Source organism: Drosophila rhopaloa, unplaced genomic scaffold, assembly GCF_018152115.1.
Source record: "Drosophila rhopaloa isolate 14029-0021.01 unplaced genomic scaffold, ASM1815211v1 contig_203, whole genome shotgun sequence".
Taxonomy (NCBI): domain Eukaryota; kingdom Metazoa; phylum Arthropoda; class Insecta; order Diptera; family Drosophilidae; genus Drosophila; species Drosophila rhopaloa.
This window is the reverse complement of record NW_025335088.1, coordinates 1,428,010-1,446,753: the sequence shown is the minus strand read 5'-3', so window position 1 is coordinate 1,446,753 and position 18,744 is coordinate 1,428,010. Positions and strand designations below refer to the sequence as shown.

The 18,744-nt window shown below is 35.6% G+C and overlaps 2 protein-coding genes across 12 annotated transcripts in view; one reads left to right on the top strand and one right to left on the bottom strand.

Moving 5' to 3' along the window:
• Nucleotides 1-14,937, bottom strand: part of LOC108038163 — a 47,711-nt gene extending 32,774 nt beyond the window's left edge. For 2 of the 11 annotated variants that reach the window (XM_017114902.2, XM_017114903.2), the window contains exons 1-3: nt 14,696-14,937; nt 13,635-13,764; nt 8,452-13,581 (exon numbers count right to left, since the gene is read on the bottom strand). In XM_017114902.2, coding sequence (XP_016970391.1) covers nt 8,452-13,581; nt 13,635-13,640 — 5,136 coding nt within the window. In that variant the 5' untranslated portion in view covers nt 13,641-13,764; nt 14,696-14,937. Of the gene's footprint in view, nt 1-16; nt 686-8,451; nt 13,582-13,634; nt 13,765-14,695 lie in introns of those variants that run through there. The other 9 variants (XM_017114898.2, XM_017114900.2, XM_017114904.2 and 6 more) reach the window with 8 other exon arrangements.
• The window catches only part of LOC108042590 (metabotropic glutamate receptor), a 105,398-nt gene that overhangs the window by 13,790 nt on the left and 72,864 nt on the right, over nt 1-18,744 (top strand). The window lies entirely within an intron of this gene.

Sequence of the window (18,744 nt, the reverse complement as noted above, 5' to 3'; positions counted from 1 at the left end):
TAAATAAAATACATACGTTTAATCCAATTGTCAATGCGAAATCGTCTGAAATATTAAATGGTTATATACATATGTACCTAAAACAATAATTTGATGTTAGTGGGAAATTGTTTTTTTTTTTTGGGATACACACTTATTAAATGAAATGGCAAATAATATCTATATATAGTTTTAAGTTTAAGTTTAGGTTTCTGTTAAATTGCACTTTCTCAATACTTTTTCACTTTAAATGCAGAAAAAATGTCATTAAAATTATATTTTATTTATTTATTAGAAATCAGCAAAAGTATTAAATCCAACAATATAAATCTGAGAGCACCAATACTTAAAATGGACTCCAAGCTGAAATTCTTTACAATATAAATATTATTCGTATACCAAACAGTTAAAGAGGGTTGCAGCTGCCAGAAAAAATTATTTATTTTTCGTTGGAATAAAACTTCCTTAAAGGCTTTAACTTGGCAAAGTTTTGCTTTTGCATAAAATGATGTATACGCAATTGTAAAACATAAGGCAGTGCGTTTTTTTTAATTTTATTTGTTTGTCAACTAAAACTGTATATAATTATTACGCACAATTATTTGTGCAGTGACGTGATTTGGAAATCGTTGAAATGGATACTACAACTTAATAAATTACTCTTTGTTGCACCTAGCTTCGTTTTCATGGAGCCACAGCAAATAAGCATTTGTGCGGTTGACGCTTACACACTAAAAACTTTAGTTTTTAGTACATCCTTGGAAAAGCTCTTGTATACAGACAAAAAACATCATCTCTGAGTACGGAAGCGAAAACTTAAGAGAACATTTTGCCTTTCCACTGCGCATGCCTCATTTTACGCTCCTAAAGTTGTAAAGCTGGCTTCCGTTGAAAAGCTTTTTTAACATTTCAAATGTATATACATCGAACATTATGCTAATGTACGCATCCCTAAATTAATCTGTAACCGAGTTCCCATTCGAACTCTATAAAACCAAGTTTTATTAGCAGTCAATTTATGTGTCCGAGAATTTTTGAAAGTGAGTCGAAAAATCGGCTTTCGAAAATCAATTGTTATTTATGCCCCGATCAGTTATAAAGTATTCATATAATATTTCAATAATATAATATTTAAATAATATAATATTTAAACTATAGTTATAAATAGATTGGTAGATACAATTATTATTTCCTGTCTGAAAATCGAACCACCGAAACGTCACGCTCTTTAGATAAGTGCATTTGTATATCTTATAAAAGAGCCTTAAAGAGCTTTTATCTTCCTTTTTCATCACACAACGTACTTCGTTTAAGAATTTTTCAGTTTTTTTAAGAACTATTTTTCAATCTTTCTTAGTTAAAGTGAAAAAACTATAAAGGGCATTTTTATTTAGCTTCTGAGATTTGTACTAAATAAAAATAAATTAAGTTTTTTACCATGAAATTTCAATAAACTTAACTGTACTTTTTGTATTTTATTTTATGAAAATAATTACGTAAATTCCTTAATTTAATGTAGCCTTTAATCTTTTATTCTTAGATAAAGTACGAAACGAATTTGCTTTAAATATTTTAATATAATTTTGAGAGTTTATCTATTGAATCCAGCCTTTTTAAATACGAAATCAAGTAAGATCTTACTTAAATTAAAAGCGGCGTTTTTTTCTGAGTGAATGTATATGTTTAAAACGATAAGTTATTTTTTTGATTGTTCATATAATATAAAAGTCCGATCCAAACCATTCCGACTTTTATACTACCTGCAAAAAAAGAAGACTTTTGGAAATATGTTCTGAAGATTTCTTTGATGCTGATCAGGAGTATATATCAATTTATAGTGTCCAAAATGTCCCCTTGAATGCGTGGCAAACTATTGACTGAAAATATGTTATCCTCTCAAAAGGTTTTTGTAATCAGCTTAAAATTAAAATTATTTTTTATCTGAACAGTTTGGACCAAATAAATTGATTTTGAAACATCGATTTAATATAGTTAAAGGCTATATTAAAACAAAAACCTCAAATTTTTAATTACTCAAAATTAGAGTGCATCATATGAATAATTTTGGAGAATATAATTTACAGAATATTCCGCAAGGGTATTTCAACTTCGGCTCCGCCCGAAGTTAGCTTTCTTTTCGTGTTGTTATTAGAATTGTATGAAACAAAATGTTAATAGTGTGTTTAAACTGGATTTGACTGTGCGTCGATTATATAGATACGAATAAAAATAGAAACAAAGTCTTTTTAAAGAATATTTAATTTTTGCAAGGCAATATTTCCCTCCTTTCTTGTTTTTTAGTAATAATACTTACTTTAGGAATTTGCGTGTGATACTTTAGAAGGAGGCTTAGCTTTCGGGTACGTTCTGCCATGGACTGAACATTTTTTTCCACTTTACTTGGACTACTGCATATTGGATAATCTTGGTTTAAAAACGACCGTTGGCGGAACTTCTCATATAAAAAGTTCATCGAAGTTTTGCTAGTTACCGGTCACACCACTCAAAAGAAATAAAACTTGACTGAAGCCCTCACGCAAATATTTATTCTAAGCCAACTTGAACGCAATTATCGAGTGTTTCGATACCCTGTATTTCCTAATTTTGTGGCGAAATGTAAATTAATTGATTTTTATCAAATTATAATTATTCTAATCATGATTCTAATGGAGATTCTCATTAAATAATACATTTAACAAAAACCATATTTATACCCATTACTCGTAAAGGGTATTAATAACTTAGTTGTTTATAATGTAAATGCATATATGTATACTTTAAGATATATACTTTTTCAGAAATTTCTACTAAATTTTTTTAAATTACCACGACTTTCACGCTCCATAAATTTTCCGAATCGATCCATTACTTTAAAAGTTATAAAACATTTTAAGTGTTAATTTTGACGTCATTGCATATTTGAGAGATCGGAAGAGAGCGAGAAAACTGGCAGATGATGCTTCCTAAAATTTATTTATTTTAGCTGAGTATCGTATAGTCGTAGCACTCGACTATATCGTTTATCAATATTTTTTCTTTGTTACAAAAATAAATTTATAACATTTTACCGACGCCTTAAAAAAAGGTATACTTTGTAGAATTTTAAACGCTTTATATCTACACGGCAGTGAGGTACCGTGGTCACCGACATGTTGCGTTTTTAAACGCCATATCGCTAAGCACAAATCAACAAAAAAAAACATCTTTAATAATAATAATGGCTAAAAATTTTTAAGAAACGAGGAAAGTACCTACAAATATTTGAAATACAAATTATATTACTTCCAACAACAAAACATCAGCCCCACCGTGTAAATATGTGAATTTAGGTTTTTACGAATGCGGATAACAAAATTAACATTTACATGTAGATTACACCTTGCATATTCAAGTTGTTGATTGCCCGCATTTGGATAAACATAAATGGTTTAACTTTAACTCAACAAAAAGCACAAAAACTTTTTACCCTTCCAGAGGGTATTTCAAAACATAGTTCTTTATAATATATGATTTATACACATATGTATGTTTAAAATGAAAAATTTCTTGACAACTTTCTAAAAATTAAGAACTTTTGAGTAAAAAGAACCTAGTTTTACCATAGTATCTAAAATTAGTATTTAAGAATTCATTTGAGGAACTAACTGCAGGATATGTTTTTTCCAGCATTAAGGGGGTCTTCTAGTCTAGAAATTTGAGAAAATCGAAAATTTTGAAGGTCATTGTATGAAGCTGGGATAGCTGATTAAGGGAATGTAATTTATTCGTAATATTCTATCAGTTACGCTGCCCGAAACTTAACGTAAAACTTTAAACGCGTTTTTCTCGAAACTACTTTTTTTGATGCGGTCGCCACTATATCTCAAGATCTAATCTGTCGATTTACTTGAAATTTGGCATGAATATTCTTTAAATACATTTCTATCACCGGAACCAACAAAAAATAAAAATTTTAAATTTATAATATTTAAAAAAAAACCGACAAAATGGAAAAATTAGTGAAAAAAAATCGATTTTTTTCTTTGAGTAACCGCCATTTTATAAAAATTTATTTTTTTTTTTTTTTGGTGCTTCATGCCATAGCGACATTCACAGCCAACGATCTACTCTCCGCTGTCGCCCAAAAATAGCCAACAACGGGTAAAGAAGACATGGCTGCTCTTCTGATCAGGCCTTGACTTTTATATTTAATTAGATTCATTTAAAGATTATAACGTATCGAACCAGGAGCTGAATTCATTGGCGGGACTGTTTGAGGAAAAGGTTGCTATCTTCAATGTTTAGGTAATGAGGAGCGAACCTGAATACTCCGTTGTCCTTGAGATACGCGAATAACAAAATATAAGAGAGTATAAGTTAACACAGCAGAAAATTTGCCATGCTGTCTACGCATAGCTACTATAAAAATAATGCAAATATTGCAGAAGCCCAAGGTTCAGAGCAATCACAGCACTCACTATCCCCAAAGTCTTCTCATTCGGGCAGCACCGTGTGTCTTAGATAATTCCTTGCAACTGGAAATACTTAACTTATATATTAGGAAATAAATACGCATCCAGCTGATTGTGTATTTCTTTCTCTGAACTGCAGTGCCAACACTTTAAGAGTCGATGGTAATAGACCAAATAATAGACAAATGCAACCCAATAACTGATTATTACAGTATCACAGAGTGACATGTCAGAGTTTAGCGAATTGTTGGCGTTGTTTAAATTATATTAAGTTGATATAGATGCTTAACAGTAAGTTGCTCTGCGTTTATTTCCCGTTTTCAAAATGTATGAATGTATTACACCGACCAAACCCTCTGTACCGTACATGACTAATTGGTAAAAATATTTTTTTGCATGCATATATCAACTCAGGATGCGATTCTGATCAAGAATATATATACTTTATAGGGTCGGAGATGTCTCCTTCACTGCGTTCACTACATATACTCATAAGCTACATGATTGGTATCTCTACAACAGATTCTTCGCAGTAAGTTGCAACGCAACAACATCTGACGACTACATAATCGAAGCTGGAGTCCCGCAAGAAAGCTTACTTGGGCCTATTCTGTTCATCCTATACAGCGGATATACATACCTACGAACGAGCAGCTAACAACACTGCAATCCTAAGTCGCTCGAGGTGCCCCAGCCAAGCAGCAACACAACTAGCCAATCACCTCACCGTAGTTGAGAGGATGCTACCTGATTGGCGTATTAAAATAAATGAACAAAAATGTAAACACATAACGTTTACTTTCAACAGGCAAGCATGCCCTCTACTATCATTGAATAGTACACCGATTCCCCAAGTCAACGAAGTAACGTATCTTGCGTCCACCTCGATAGACGGCTAACCTGGAGAAGACACATTGAGTGCAAGGAACTACATCTAAAATGAAAAGCCAGCAGCTTGCACTGGATATTAAACAAACGATCAACCCTGCATCTGGACTATCCTGAAAATCCTGAGGACTATCACTGGGGCACCGTGGTATATTCGCAACCAAAACATCCACAGAGACCTCGGCATTCTTGCAGTAAAAGATGAAATAGACAAACAAAAGACGGCCTACTGAGAAACACCCTTCGTACACCCAAATCATCTCGCAAGAGGCTTGACTCGGGTTTCCAGCAGAACCCACCTACAACGCAACGACCTTCCAACCCAGCAATTATTCTCAGGGCCCTATAACTCAGTACCAGTAATAAGACTATAAGTTAGATTACTATTAGATTTGATACACTTATTGTTAGTATGCGAAAGTAGAAGATTCAATAAATAAATAGCAAAGCATAATACAAAAAAAAATAAATCAAAAAAATAATCATACCTCAACTTATGGTAGGTCTTCTATATTTTGCTTTATTTCATTTGATGTTGAAAATTTCTAATGTCACATGCCACCCCTCTCACTTGGTATCCTTGGGTACTGTTTGGATAATAATTAATTAACAAGCATTTCTTATATAAGTGAAAAAAGTATTCATCTTCACATTACACCCCGTATTCTAAAAGTTGCAATTTAACTGGATTGTGATATTTAATTAGTAAATTAAAGACGGTGAAAGCAGAGTATTTAAAAAGAAGGCTGTGCAATGTAAAATTTCAATGATCCATTGGGTGTTTTTCTCAAAGACCTATTTATATATTCGGTCCCTGCATGTGCGCATCTCCCTTTCGCACGATTCAAATTCTAAACAAATATTCTTCTTTCTGTGTCCATTTGCGCTCTTCCACGAAGGCATAATCGTCCGAAAAGTTACGCTCTATGTTTAACTCTTTTATAACACATTTTAAGTAAATAATTTAAAGTTTCACACCAACATTATTTGCTTATACAAATTCTGTAGCATATAAGACCAATTATGAATCCAAACCATGCACGAAATAAATGTGCAAATTCAATAGATAGAATTCTAGTCACTTAACGTTCTATGATTTGGCTACCCAACTGTTCTCGAGATAAAAACTGGCTGCAATTAAGGAAGATGTAAAGATTATGAAGAAAATCTGAAATGAGGATGCAATACTGAAATCGTTATATATAATCGTACGATTTTAGTAATATTTAAAGACAATTCGCGGAAATGTTAAAAATTTATATGACAATTATCGTCCGACCTTTATAAAATTTAAATTAAATTTTAGATTATGTAATAAATGGCATAATCTAGCGATTATAATTATTTATAATATAAGTGCTAAATATACATTGTTAAAGAGCAACACCTGGCATGTTGACAGACGTCTGTCCGTCTATTTCTACTCCTATGCTATTTCAGAAATATGGTTTTATTTTACGAAAATCGGGGGGACTGGAAAATGAATAGAAATATAATAGGAACACCGCCTTTACTTATTATTAACATAAACAAGAAAGGAAAGCTAACTTCGGGCGGACCTAAAGTTGATATACCCTTGCAGAGTATTCTGTAAATTATATTGGTTGGTCAAAAATAAAATCAATAAAAAATCCCAACATCAACTTTAAAAACACCAAAGTTATGGCATTTCCAATCGTTCAGTTATATGGCAGCTATCGGATATAGTCGCCCGATCCGGCTCGTTCCGAGTTATATACTAACTGCAATAGAAAGACAACATTTGGGAAAGTTTCAAGCAGATAGCTTTAAAACTGAGGGACTAGTTTGCGTAGAAACGGACGGACAGACGGACGGACAGACGGACATGGCTAGATCGACTCTCCTGGTGATGCTGATCAAGAATATATATACTTTATGGGGTCGGAAATGCCTCCTTCACTGCGTTGCAAACTTTTTACTGAAATTATAATATCCTCTGCAAGGGTATAAAAATTGAGATAACAATTTGTTTACGATTTCTAAAAATACTTGTTTTATTTTTTTTTAAATTGAACAACTTTATCTTTTAGCTGCTTTGCCGAAAAATTTTTGATATATGTGCAAAAATGTGTGGTTATGTCTTAATATGTTAAAGACCAGAAATCCCAAAAGAATCGATGATCCTTATCCGTTTTGTGGAATACCATAAAATCCTTTTTCGGGCTCAAGAATTGTCGGAGAATCGAGAATAGATTCAAAATAGATAGTAATCCGTTACAAAACAAAACACCTAAAAAGAAATCCATGGTTTTGATCTAATCGAAACTGTTATAATACAAATCCTCAAAGACGGTTTTGAGTAAACTAATAACTTATTCCCAAACTCTTATAAAACAGCTATATTGCGTTGATTAACCGAATAATTTTTTTTATGTTTATTGCTGTATTGCAATGCTCTCGAAAAGTCTACATAGGTTCATTGTTTTTAGTAAGATAGGCATAGAAATCGAAATAGTCGTTTTGTAATAACTGCAAGGGTAAATAAACTTTGGATTGCCGAAGTTTGCTTCCTTTTTTGTTAAAGTAAGAACACAGTTTTCGGCGCATATACTTATTCTGTTAGTAATTTAAAAATCAAACGTTCTGAATTTTTGAATTTATCCCCACATCTTCGCTCCGACAAGACCAGAAGAAAGGACCAACTCGGGTATATAGCTTAGACCCCTATACAAATGTCAGACATATCGTAATGCTGATAAACCTAATGGGGTCGGGAATATCTTTTAACACTACTTTGTCAACTTAATTAAGTTACTGAAAATCTTCTTGCCACAGGTTATCATGATTTCGGCCTTGTAAGTCAAACTTTAAAATAAACTTTCTATATGAATCCAGTTTTCATGACCTCTAAATCTCGACTTTCATGTAGTCGAACATATATAAATATAATTAAGAATATATGTACTTTATGGGGTCGAAAATGAATCATACACATCGTTACACACGACAACAAAATTACCTTTTATTCTAGGAGTAACGAGTTTAACAAAGAGTGAGAAGATATTTTTGACTTTAATACTGCAAAACAGTAGCAATTAAAAATAAATTTGTATTTTTTTATATTTCCTTGTGAATATTTGAAAATTGTGAAAAACGTATATTATGTACTTACATTAAGCTGCATAATTATTTTATTGTACGCCCAGTGCCATCTTTGCCTAGCTGTGATTTCCGGTTGGCGTATCATCTGCATGTGACCAGCTACGACTTCTTCAGTTTCTCCCCTTAAGAGCGGCTTTTTCTTTTGCGGCATACGTTTTTTTAGGTCATTAATATCAGATAGCTGATCATTTATGTCTTCGTCCATTTCGTTGAGGTCTGGACACATTTGTTCATTTCCAAAGCCCGAAAGGTTGGGCGTTGATTCCATAGCAATGCCGTCATGATTTTGAAGTGTATTATTTTTCGGAGTAAAGGACTCCCCCTTCATTTGGGTGCTAATTGAAGCCAACGAGGCCTCCCCGTTCGAGTGCTTGCGAGTTCCAACACACATTTCGTCCATTTTTATATTTCGCCCTTCGATGGGACCAACGCTACCACTGGAACTTTCATCTAGATACTTGCCGCTGTCTTCTTCGCTGTGATAGTTTTCGTAAATAAAGTCATTGTCCTGTCCTTCGTCAATGAAGTCTAATGATGATTGTGGTTGACTTGTCGGTAGCATACCTTTGGTCTGCTTCAGATATTTTTTGTTTTTCGGCTGATGTTGCTGCTCTTGCTCTCTCTGCTGCTCGAGGTACTTATATTCATCCTCCTCGTTAAAGTAATCCTCGCGATAATCATAACCATTATTGACGTGTTCATAATAACCGTTCGTCTGATTAGACGGTGTCGTCGGCTGGAGATCCATGTAGTAATCATCCTGCTCACTATCAATGCGATAACCGGGTTCTTTGCCGATCGATGGACTCACATCTAGTTCATCTAACTCCGATTCATCGTCATAAATCTCTGTCGGCATTTGTTTAATTAGCAACCCCGATTTACCGTTGACGGTGGGCAGTTTTTTGCCTGTGGATCCTGCTGGCGGCACCGTCGGTAGAATTTTTGTGCCATTAGCAATCTCTTGGTATTGCCCGGAAATCGCCGTGGCATCCTTAAACTGGCTCTGGTTACCATTGGAATTGTAATTGGCAAATGCCTTATTATCTGTATATGGACTATATACATCCATTTTGATATTACTGTTCTCATAATCTTGTCCTGCATTTGCATAATGGCTTGGCAGCAACTCTTCGTTGGGCAGTTGGTAAGTGTAATCAATATTCATTGTATCGAAACCAACAGTACCCAATTTCGAATCCATCGCATTAGGCATAGGTATACCAGACAAGTGAGGCATATTCTGCGTTGTGGGTAGCATTGATGGTTTCTGGGCCACGACTGATGCCACCGACGAAGCACTTTGATTCACAGCTTGCGTTGCTGACTGGACAGCTGCTGCTGCTTTTCCCAAAATTGATCCGAACATACCACCAGATGTTGTATTAACTTTCTTTGCCGGAGACTCATGAAATTGTGCCGCGTCATTTCTTATTTTTGATTGTTCTATATCAAAACTTGATTGATTTGAAATATCCTTCTGCGGCTTTTTATAAGCGTTAACATTGTCGACCTGTGCTTCGCCTGCTGCGGCATACAAATAAGGATTTTCTATTAAGCCATACTCAGATTCACGGTCAAGCATTCCTGCATTTATAATTTCATCAGTTAAAATCAACTCATCATAGCTTTCATCATAGTTTTCACAGATATTTCCCATCAAAGTCGAGCTGGAAGCCACCATTGCATCATTGTAAGAACTAGACACCTCCAAGGTGTTTGGAAATGTCGTCGCATATAAATTGTCCTCTGTATTCTTATAAAGACAGGATGGCGATATCGTTTTTACACAAGTACTGCGATCATTAGAATCATTTTTATCTGGTATCATAATAGCAGTTGGAGTAGCTTCTATTTTTGAGTCTAGTGTTTGTTTGCTAGCGTTTGAACTTGAACTGGAAAGCAATCCACCGACACTTGGCACAAGCTTAGATGCCAAGTTAAAGCTAAAACCTTTTTTTGTGGTGTTAGTCGTTTGAGTGACATCAACTGTTGACCCGACACCACTGAAAACTCCATCCAATCCTCCTTTGAGGCCTTTCGAAATTCCACCTAGCACACTTGTTGCTGCAGATGCAACTACATTCGTCTTTTGTTGTGTCGTCTGAGATGGCTTATAATAACCACCTTGAGCTGAGCTTAAATTCTGATTCATGTCTCTTGTGTCCAGAGTATTTTTAATACTTAAGTCAATTTCTGATTTCTTATTATCTATGGTCATACTATTATTATCGCCACTTAAAATTGGGGCACTGTTTAAACCGTTTTCTGCTTCACTGTATGCAACAGATGCCGTCAGTTCTATTATGTCGACATTAAAACTATCGTAAAAGGTGTCATCGAATGAAACAGCATTGTTCTCTATCGCCTCAGCCTCTGGCTTAAAATTAGGTCGATTCGGAGGGTCTACTGAACATACTATGGTGGTAATTGGTACTGAGGGTACGGTTATAGTGTCAGATACATTTTGAATTTCGTCGATGACGGGAGATTCATGATTCTCAATTGGAAAGCTGGGGACGTCATATGCATCAAAAAGTTCTTTTAAATACGAAGGTAATGGCTCACTACATTTGCCTTCAATATCCAACTCTTTGCTGAAAGTTAACATTTCGGCATTAGCAGAAGTATCAGTTTTAATAGCATCAGTATCGCTGAGAGTAGCAGACTCATTCTCTGAGAAATCCATTATTAGCTGTGGCAAATCGGGCAACTCAAATTGCTTCATGTAGTCCGTGTAGGATAGAATTGGAGCTATTGAAGATGGTGATTTTACAGTTAAAGTTGATATCGTCGGTGAAGCGATTTGACTGGTGGTTACTGGCAGCTCGTCAAGATTTTTTGCGGGAACAGTTGTTGTGAACGCGTTGTTAGAGGTAATACTACTAACAGTTGTGGTGATGTCGGGAGGAGAACCTGTTTTTGGATTTAAGGTCACTTCCGTAGAATTATCGAAAGTGAAATGCGAAGACATTGAGAGAGGAGGAATGGAATTGCATAATGGTGACTCTGTTAATTCTACTGGAACTGTACTTTTGTTGGGCTGAGTTGAAATGTTTTCACCCGACTCAACCTCACATTGATAATTGACACAGCTAGTCGCCCACGTGTTAGAATTCGGAAAGAGTCCGTCACCTAATGGCACAGTCGAATGCAATTTACTCATTTCACTACTGAGCCCCCCACTGTCATAGTAGGGTTGTGTAGTAGTTGATGTACTGGCAGCATTGGTGATATGACTTGGTTTCTCTCCGGAAAAAGTAATTATGTCTAATGTATAAGGCTTTAGATACTCAGATATGTTAAATAAGGCGGAGTCTGGCTCACAATATGGCTCAGGTGATTTTATACTTTCTGAAATCGGTTCGATCGAAGTTTCGTACAGGTCCGGCTTAATGTCAGATTTGCCTCTTTCTATTTCAGGAAGGTGAAATGTTGGCGAATTCTGCTCAATATAATTGTACGGAAGGTCCACTGACGGACTTAGATTTGCGTTAAATGTTGCAGAGGATGGGGTCCATGACGGCGCGGGATCTTCTTTAATGAATTCTATCGAATGGATATCTTTTGGTTCTTTACTATTATAGGGATAGGCAAATGATTTATGGCTCCCTACACTAGAAGTTGCTATTGACGAATATGTGGTTGTTGTTGTTTCTATTGTTGTTGCCGGCGGTTGAGGAGATGACGAGTTCTGGTCTAAGGAACTAAAGGATAATGTAACTGGGGCAGAATACGTAGTAAAATTCGAATTGGGAATTGATTGTGGTTTGGGCTGAGATAATGATGTTGGCACCTTCGGGAGCTGCTTGGGGCGATGACTTTTCTCTGATATAGTATCTGAAGAGTATAATGGGGAACCTAATGCATCGATGCCTGTGGTGTTTGTATGAAGCGATGACTTGAACTGTGGCGTTGGCAGAACCTTTGGCAATTTTCTAGTCTTTGAAATCGTCGCCATAGCAGGATGTTGAGTGCTTGTGATGGCACCAGAATCTCCTGGAGTGACAATTCCACCACAGCATTCAGGCTCCAAAAATCTGTCTGAAGCTTTTGTAACGGCGTTGGTACTGATGCTGCTCCCTATTATAGAGTCTGTTTGGATTTCAGTTGGTTTTTTAGAATGCTTTGAGTGAACCGGCACTCTAGTCTCACCAGATGCTATCACAGAAGCTGTAGTCATTGCCATCATCAACGAAATTTTTCTCTGCTTTTGCAGCTTGAGTTGTGCATTATTAGTCGGCGGAGTGTCGCTATATGTTGAAAGATTGTCAGTATTGTTATAGCATTCTTGGTAATCACTGTAATCTAAGGGCAACATGGAAGTGTATGGCCTCGACATTTGTTCCAAAACGTCATATGTAGTGGATCCAGAGCCCATGGGAACAGTTTGATCGATTCCAAAGCTGCATTGTATTAGGTCTTCCCTCGGAGCCGCGTCTGCATTCAGTTCAAATAAATCTTGGCTTAAATAAAAGCTAGATCGTGCTTTTTGTGGTAAAGCACGCGTTGGCGCCGCTGGCACTGCATTGTTTAAGAACGTCGATGAATAGGCAAAACCTGCATATCCATTTAGATTATTGGCATTGACAATCTGGTAATCACCAGGCAAAAGACGATGGTCATAATCTTGTGCTCTGGCCATGCAGACACCATGGCGTTGGTTTCTTTCTGACCACATACCTTCAGTTTTCAAATCCATATCCATTCGAGTTGTACTTGGTTTTGATGACCCGCTTCCATTTGTATTGACTGGCAGCGTAGGCAATATTTTCGATGAGTTACATTTTTGATTTGCATATTTAAACCCGTAGTCAGCTGAGACAATTGCAGTATTTTCATTCCAATTGTCAACGGATTCCGCTTCAAGATCAAGTTGTTCTTGCGTTCCATAACATTCTAAGTTGTCGTAGCCATAACTATTGTTGCTTTTATCTACGGCTCTAGGTACTAAATCACTTGTGAGGTGGCACTCACTTATGTATTCATCTGGTCCTTGATTCCTTAAATCGCATGGATCTCTAAAATATTCACTGCTTTTCTGAGTTTCGTACGGAATGTGACTGTAATTTGAACGACCGGTGTCAGAAGATAAGGCACCGTTTTGTCTATTTTGAAAGTAGTCATGCCTTGCGTAGTGCTAAAAAATATACTCATTAATTTTAACAAAATCTTTCGGTTAAAATAACATACCGTCATTTTAAGATGTTGTTTTCCTGCACTGTTATCTGGAAACGATATAGTCTACCTGATCTTTAGTACTCATGCAGTAATTGTTTGACATTGTAGGCGTCGGGCGGAAATCAGAGATCAACCAAAATACCTTAAAATACATATAAGACAATTATTATTATTAACTATGGTCTTTATTTATATACAAATTATTATAATGTATTGTAAATTGAAATTCGTTCAGTTAACGTTTATTTAAAAATGGTGCCCCTTATTTTTGTGAAAAGTTTTGGATTAATGACATTTACCCATTTTTTTTAAAATCAGATACTTGTCCAAGAATGTTAAGTTGTTTTATTTAAAAACCAAAAGGGCTTATATAATAATATTTAATAATAAAGAATAACATTAAAGATATGGAATACAGGCCAAAATATGGAATGCAGGCCAATGTCATGGTGCATTGAGATATCTTTAGTTCAACACAAATCTACATATGTATGTATGTATGTATGTACGGGAAAACATAAATAAATATACATATGTACATATGTATGTATGTGAACAAATTCGTTGCAAATTATTTTTAATCGCTTGATATTTTAAAAAAGACCTTGGCACACAATGTATAATCATACGTATATACATATATGTATATACTATACTATACATATGTATGTATATACTATGTACTTACATATGTAGATTAATTGCTCCTTAATATTGTGAGGATAGGGTAAGGGTTATGGACTGACTATATTACAAAGGTCTTCACAAATAATGTTCACCATATTTTCAAGTTGTTAGTGTTTTTCGAACATACATACGTACTTAAATGTTATATTCCGACATACACATGTATGTATATGTGCATATAGGAGTGCATATGAAAATGTGTTAAACAATGCTTCTAAGCTTACGAGGTAAAACAAATTTATGTACATATGGATTTGCGTAAAATATACTTTATTTACATGTACATTCGGTTCGTAATATGTACATATGCTCACAGTTTATTTCAATAGCATATTTCTAGGCTTCAATGTTTATTGCAAAGCATTATCGACAGTATTTGTTTTTACCTTTCAAGACAATATTGATAATTAATCAAGTTGTTTTCCTTTTCAAATCTTAAAGTTTCTTTAATCATAGTTAATCACTTATTAATCACATTTTAATAAAGCTTCATTTCTAGTTCACTTAACGGCTATTTTTTATATATATTCCGATTATTTTAAATACCGTGAACTTCTATTTTATTGGGTACACAGTAACTGAAAACTGTTATTTTGTATTGTATAATTCCAGTTCAATAAAAAACACGGTACATGCGCAAAGCACAGAGAGAATAACACAGTAAGAGAACCTTTGACCGTGGTGAATAAAGCTTAGCACAGTATTTTTAGACATTATACCTTATCAATAATTTTAATAAAATTTTAATTCCCTGCTTGTAGCGAATAAGTTGGCCCGGTTCAACTCATGTATCTCAGCGTTGGTTTTTGAAGTAATGCCTAGTACTCAGATCGACGAAAACCGTACGCCAGTCATGGGACGAAAAAATACCAGAAAATTTCATAGCGTTGCCAGTCTGCTGAAATGAACGTTGGGTGAACCCTAGCGAAAAGAATAAAAAAATTAATCTTTTGGCGTGCGCTTCTCACTGAACATTATAAGAAATAGAGGGAAAAACTCAAAAAACTCACAAAAGTCGATTGCAGGTGTTTACATGTGAGGACAAAATAACATTAATACTATCTGGGGTGCCTCTTGTCAGAGCAAAATGTTTTTTAGGTCCAGAATGTACGAAAAAACGCAATAAAAGTGCAGCTATGAACTTTAAATTAGCAAATAATTATCAGTAAAGCCTAGTATCCAGATCGACAAAAACCGTACGCCAGTCATGAGAGAGAGCGAGAGGCAAACAGCTGGCGTTCACTTTTCGTCGGGCCTTTTTTTCACGTCGGTCCACAGATCGACGAAAAAAATACCAGAAAATTCCATAGCGTTGCCAGTCTGCGGAAATGAACTTTGGGTGAACCCTAGCGAAAAGATTAAAAAATTTAATTTTTTGGCGTGCGCTTCTCACTGAACATTATAAGAAATGGAGGGAAAAACTCACAAAAGTCGATTGCAGGTGTTTACATGTGAGGGCAAAATAACAATAATACTATCTGGGGTGCCTCTTGTCAATGCAAAATGTTTTTTAGGTCCAACACAATACCATAGCAGCAACACAAGTCAAATGAAATATTTAAATAAATAAATTTTCTGTTTAATATTCATTTATAAAATAAATATAAAAAACTCTCAATCTCGTCTGCCGCGAGGGCACGAACGAATGCCCATGCAAAGACGGCGTATAGCATGCAGCGCTCTCGCATACCTATACACTCTGAGTATACATATAGGTATGTAATCTCGTCTGTCGCGAGAGCACATGCAAAGAGTGCGTATAGTATACATATATTATAAGAATTCACGCTGAGTATATCTGTGTAAAATCTCATCTGTCGCGAGAACGGCTGAAAATGCGAACCCATAAAAAAAGTCCGGCAAATTTGGATGTAGAACTAACTGGGAAATTTTCGGAACGGGAACACCTTATGGACCATCCGTTCAACGGATGGTGGATGGATCTCTGTGAGAAGACACTATAATTCCCTCTTCCCATATAGTCTATCCGTTCGAAACGGTTGGGATTTTTGACAAATGTGAAACTCCGATTCCCACAGCCCACATCCGATAACAGCTGATCTCAACAGCTGTGCCTCATCATTTTAGCCCGTTGCATTTTACACAACATTTAAAATGAGCACAACTGCGTTATAAATGATACTTGGTAACAAAATGCAAGTGATCTACGCGAACAACCAAATCAAACTAATATGTCTGCAGATTTCTGCCAGCCTGCAGAAAAAAATATGAACCGTTTTTGCCCAATATTGTCTAAATGGTAAAAAATCAAGTTCATTGTATATAAATGTTTGTTTTTTGTATTATTATAATTTCATATTTCATTTTTTTTTTGTCTGCGCTCGATGCTGCTCCGGACTTTCTCGAGCACTGTCTCGACAAGCTCGGCCTTGTAGTCACCCTTTGCGCGCTTTGCAGGGGGTGCAGAGCTGCGAGCGGTCAGCGGGGCCCACTCCTGTAATAAATATATTTTATTAGTAATTAAAAACCACAAATATAAGTCTGGGGACATACTCTCACTCTCCAAGCTGTTCTGCTCCATGTTGTGAGTACAGTATACGCCTGGGGAACAGTGGATCAACTCTTAATGCTGCCACACGGATGGAGCAGCAATTAATTAATTTTCACAAGTATAAACAGCATTTTTTGATTTGGCGGATTCCTTTTTGAAAAGTTACCCGCCATTATTTTTTAAAGTTTGTAGTGAATGTTTCCATTTACACTGTCAATAAGAAGAGCTCAGAGTTGCACCGAAAAAACATCGCTTAACTATCGCATAAAAAGTACGTCAAATTTGGATAAGGAACTACTGGGAATTTCCGTTCAGCGGATGGTGGATGGATCTCTGTGGGAAGACGCCATAACTCAACATAGGCTTAGCATAAAAAAAGTATGTGAGTCAAATTAGCGTCAGTGACTTAGCGGCGATTGTGGAACGGAGGAGTTGGAAAATGAGGGCTGTCCATATGTTTTGATTTTCTCGCTATTTCGCACTTAATATATAATAAATATAATATATTGGTGGTATGCAAGTATTTCAAAAACTTATGTAAAATGGGCTCCCCACACTTTGAAGAATATCTCGACTTACAGAGCGTGCTCCAAGTTGACGCTAAATCGGCTTAAAGAAAATTTCTTCAAGTATATATCAGACAAATTTTTATAGATGTCCGGAGATTACAGTGGTATTGCAACTATTATCTAAACATAAAAATTGTATATGTCCACGTAACACAAATATTTAATAATGTACAATTATGACTTACTATTTTTATCCATTTCCCAGGATATTTCCTAAAACGCTCTTTTTATAATGGTTGCATTAAATTGACAAATCTCACAATTCTGGGCGGGACTCCACAGATCGTATTAATATCATTTTGTCCTCACAAGTAAAGCCTAGTACTCAGATCGACAAACGAGTACGCTAGCGAAAAAACTTTAATCTTTCCGCTGTGACCAAAATTTCGAGAGTTCATCAGAATTAAGCGTGCCACGGTCGTACTGTCGTTCAGCTGGGTTTGTTGTTTTTTTTAATTTACTGATAATTATTTACTAATTTAAAGTTCATAGCTGCACTTTTGAGTTTTTTGGCCGTAGAAACATTTTGCTCTGACAAGAGGCACCCCAGATAGTATTAATGCTATTTTGTCCTTACATGTAAACTCCTGCAATCGTCTTTTGCAAGTTTTTTGATTTTTTCCCTCCATTTTTTAAAAAGTTCAGTGAGAAGCGCACGCCAAAAGATTAAATTTTTTAATTTTTTCGCTAGGGTTCACCCAAAGTTCATTTCCGCAGACTGGCAACGCTATGAAATTTTCTGGTATTTTTTCGTCGATCTGAGTTCCGAGGTGAAAAAAAGACCTGACGAAAAGTAAACGTCAGCTGGTTGCCTCTCGCTCTCTCTCATGACTGGCGCAAAGTTTTCGTTGATCTGCGTATTAGGCTTAAACTTCTGCAATCGTTCAGTGAGAACAAAAACTAATTATACCCGTTACTCGTAGAGTAAAAGGGTATATTGTATTCGTGCAAAAGTATGTAACAGCTAGAAGGAAGCGTTTCCGACCATATAAAGTATATATATTCTTGATCAGGGTCACTAGCCGAGTCGATATAGCCATGTCCGTCTGTCCGTCTGTCCGTCTGTCCGTCTGTCTGTCCGTCTGTCTGTCTGTCTGTCTGTCCGTATGAACGCTGAGATCTCGGAAACTATAAAAGCTAGAAGATTGGCATTTTGCATGCAGATTCTAGGAGTTCCTACGCAGCGCAAGTTTGTTTCAAAAAGGTGCCACGCCCCCTTTAACGCCCACAATCGCTTATATACGATTTTAAAAATTTAAATATTTCGGAAAAGTAAAAATGCAGTTTTATTGTGTTGATCAATACCTATCGAAATGTAGAAGAAATTTTTCAAATCGGACCATTCGTTAAAAAG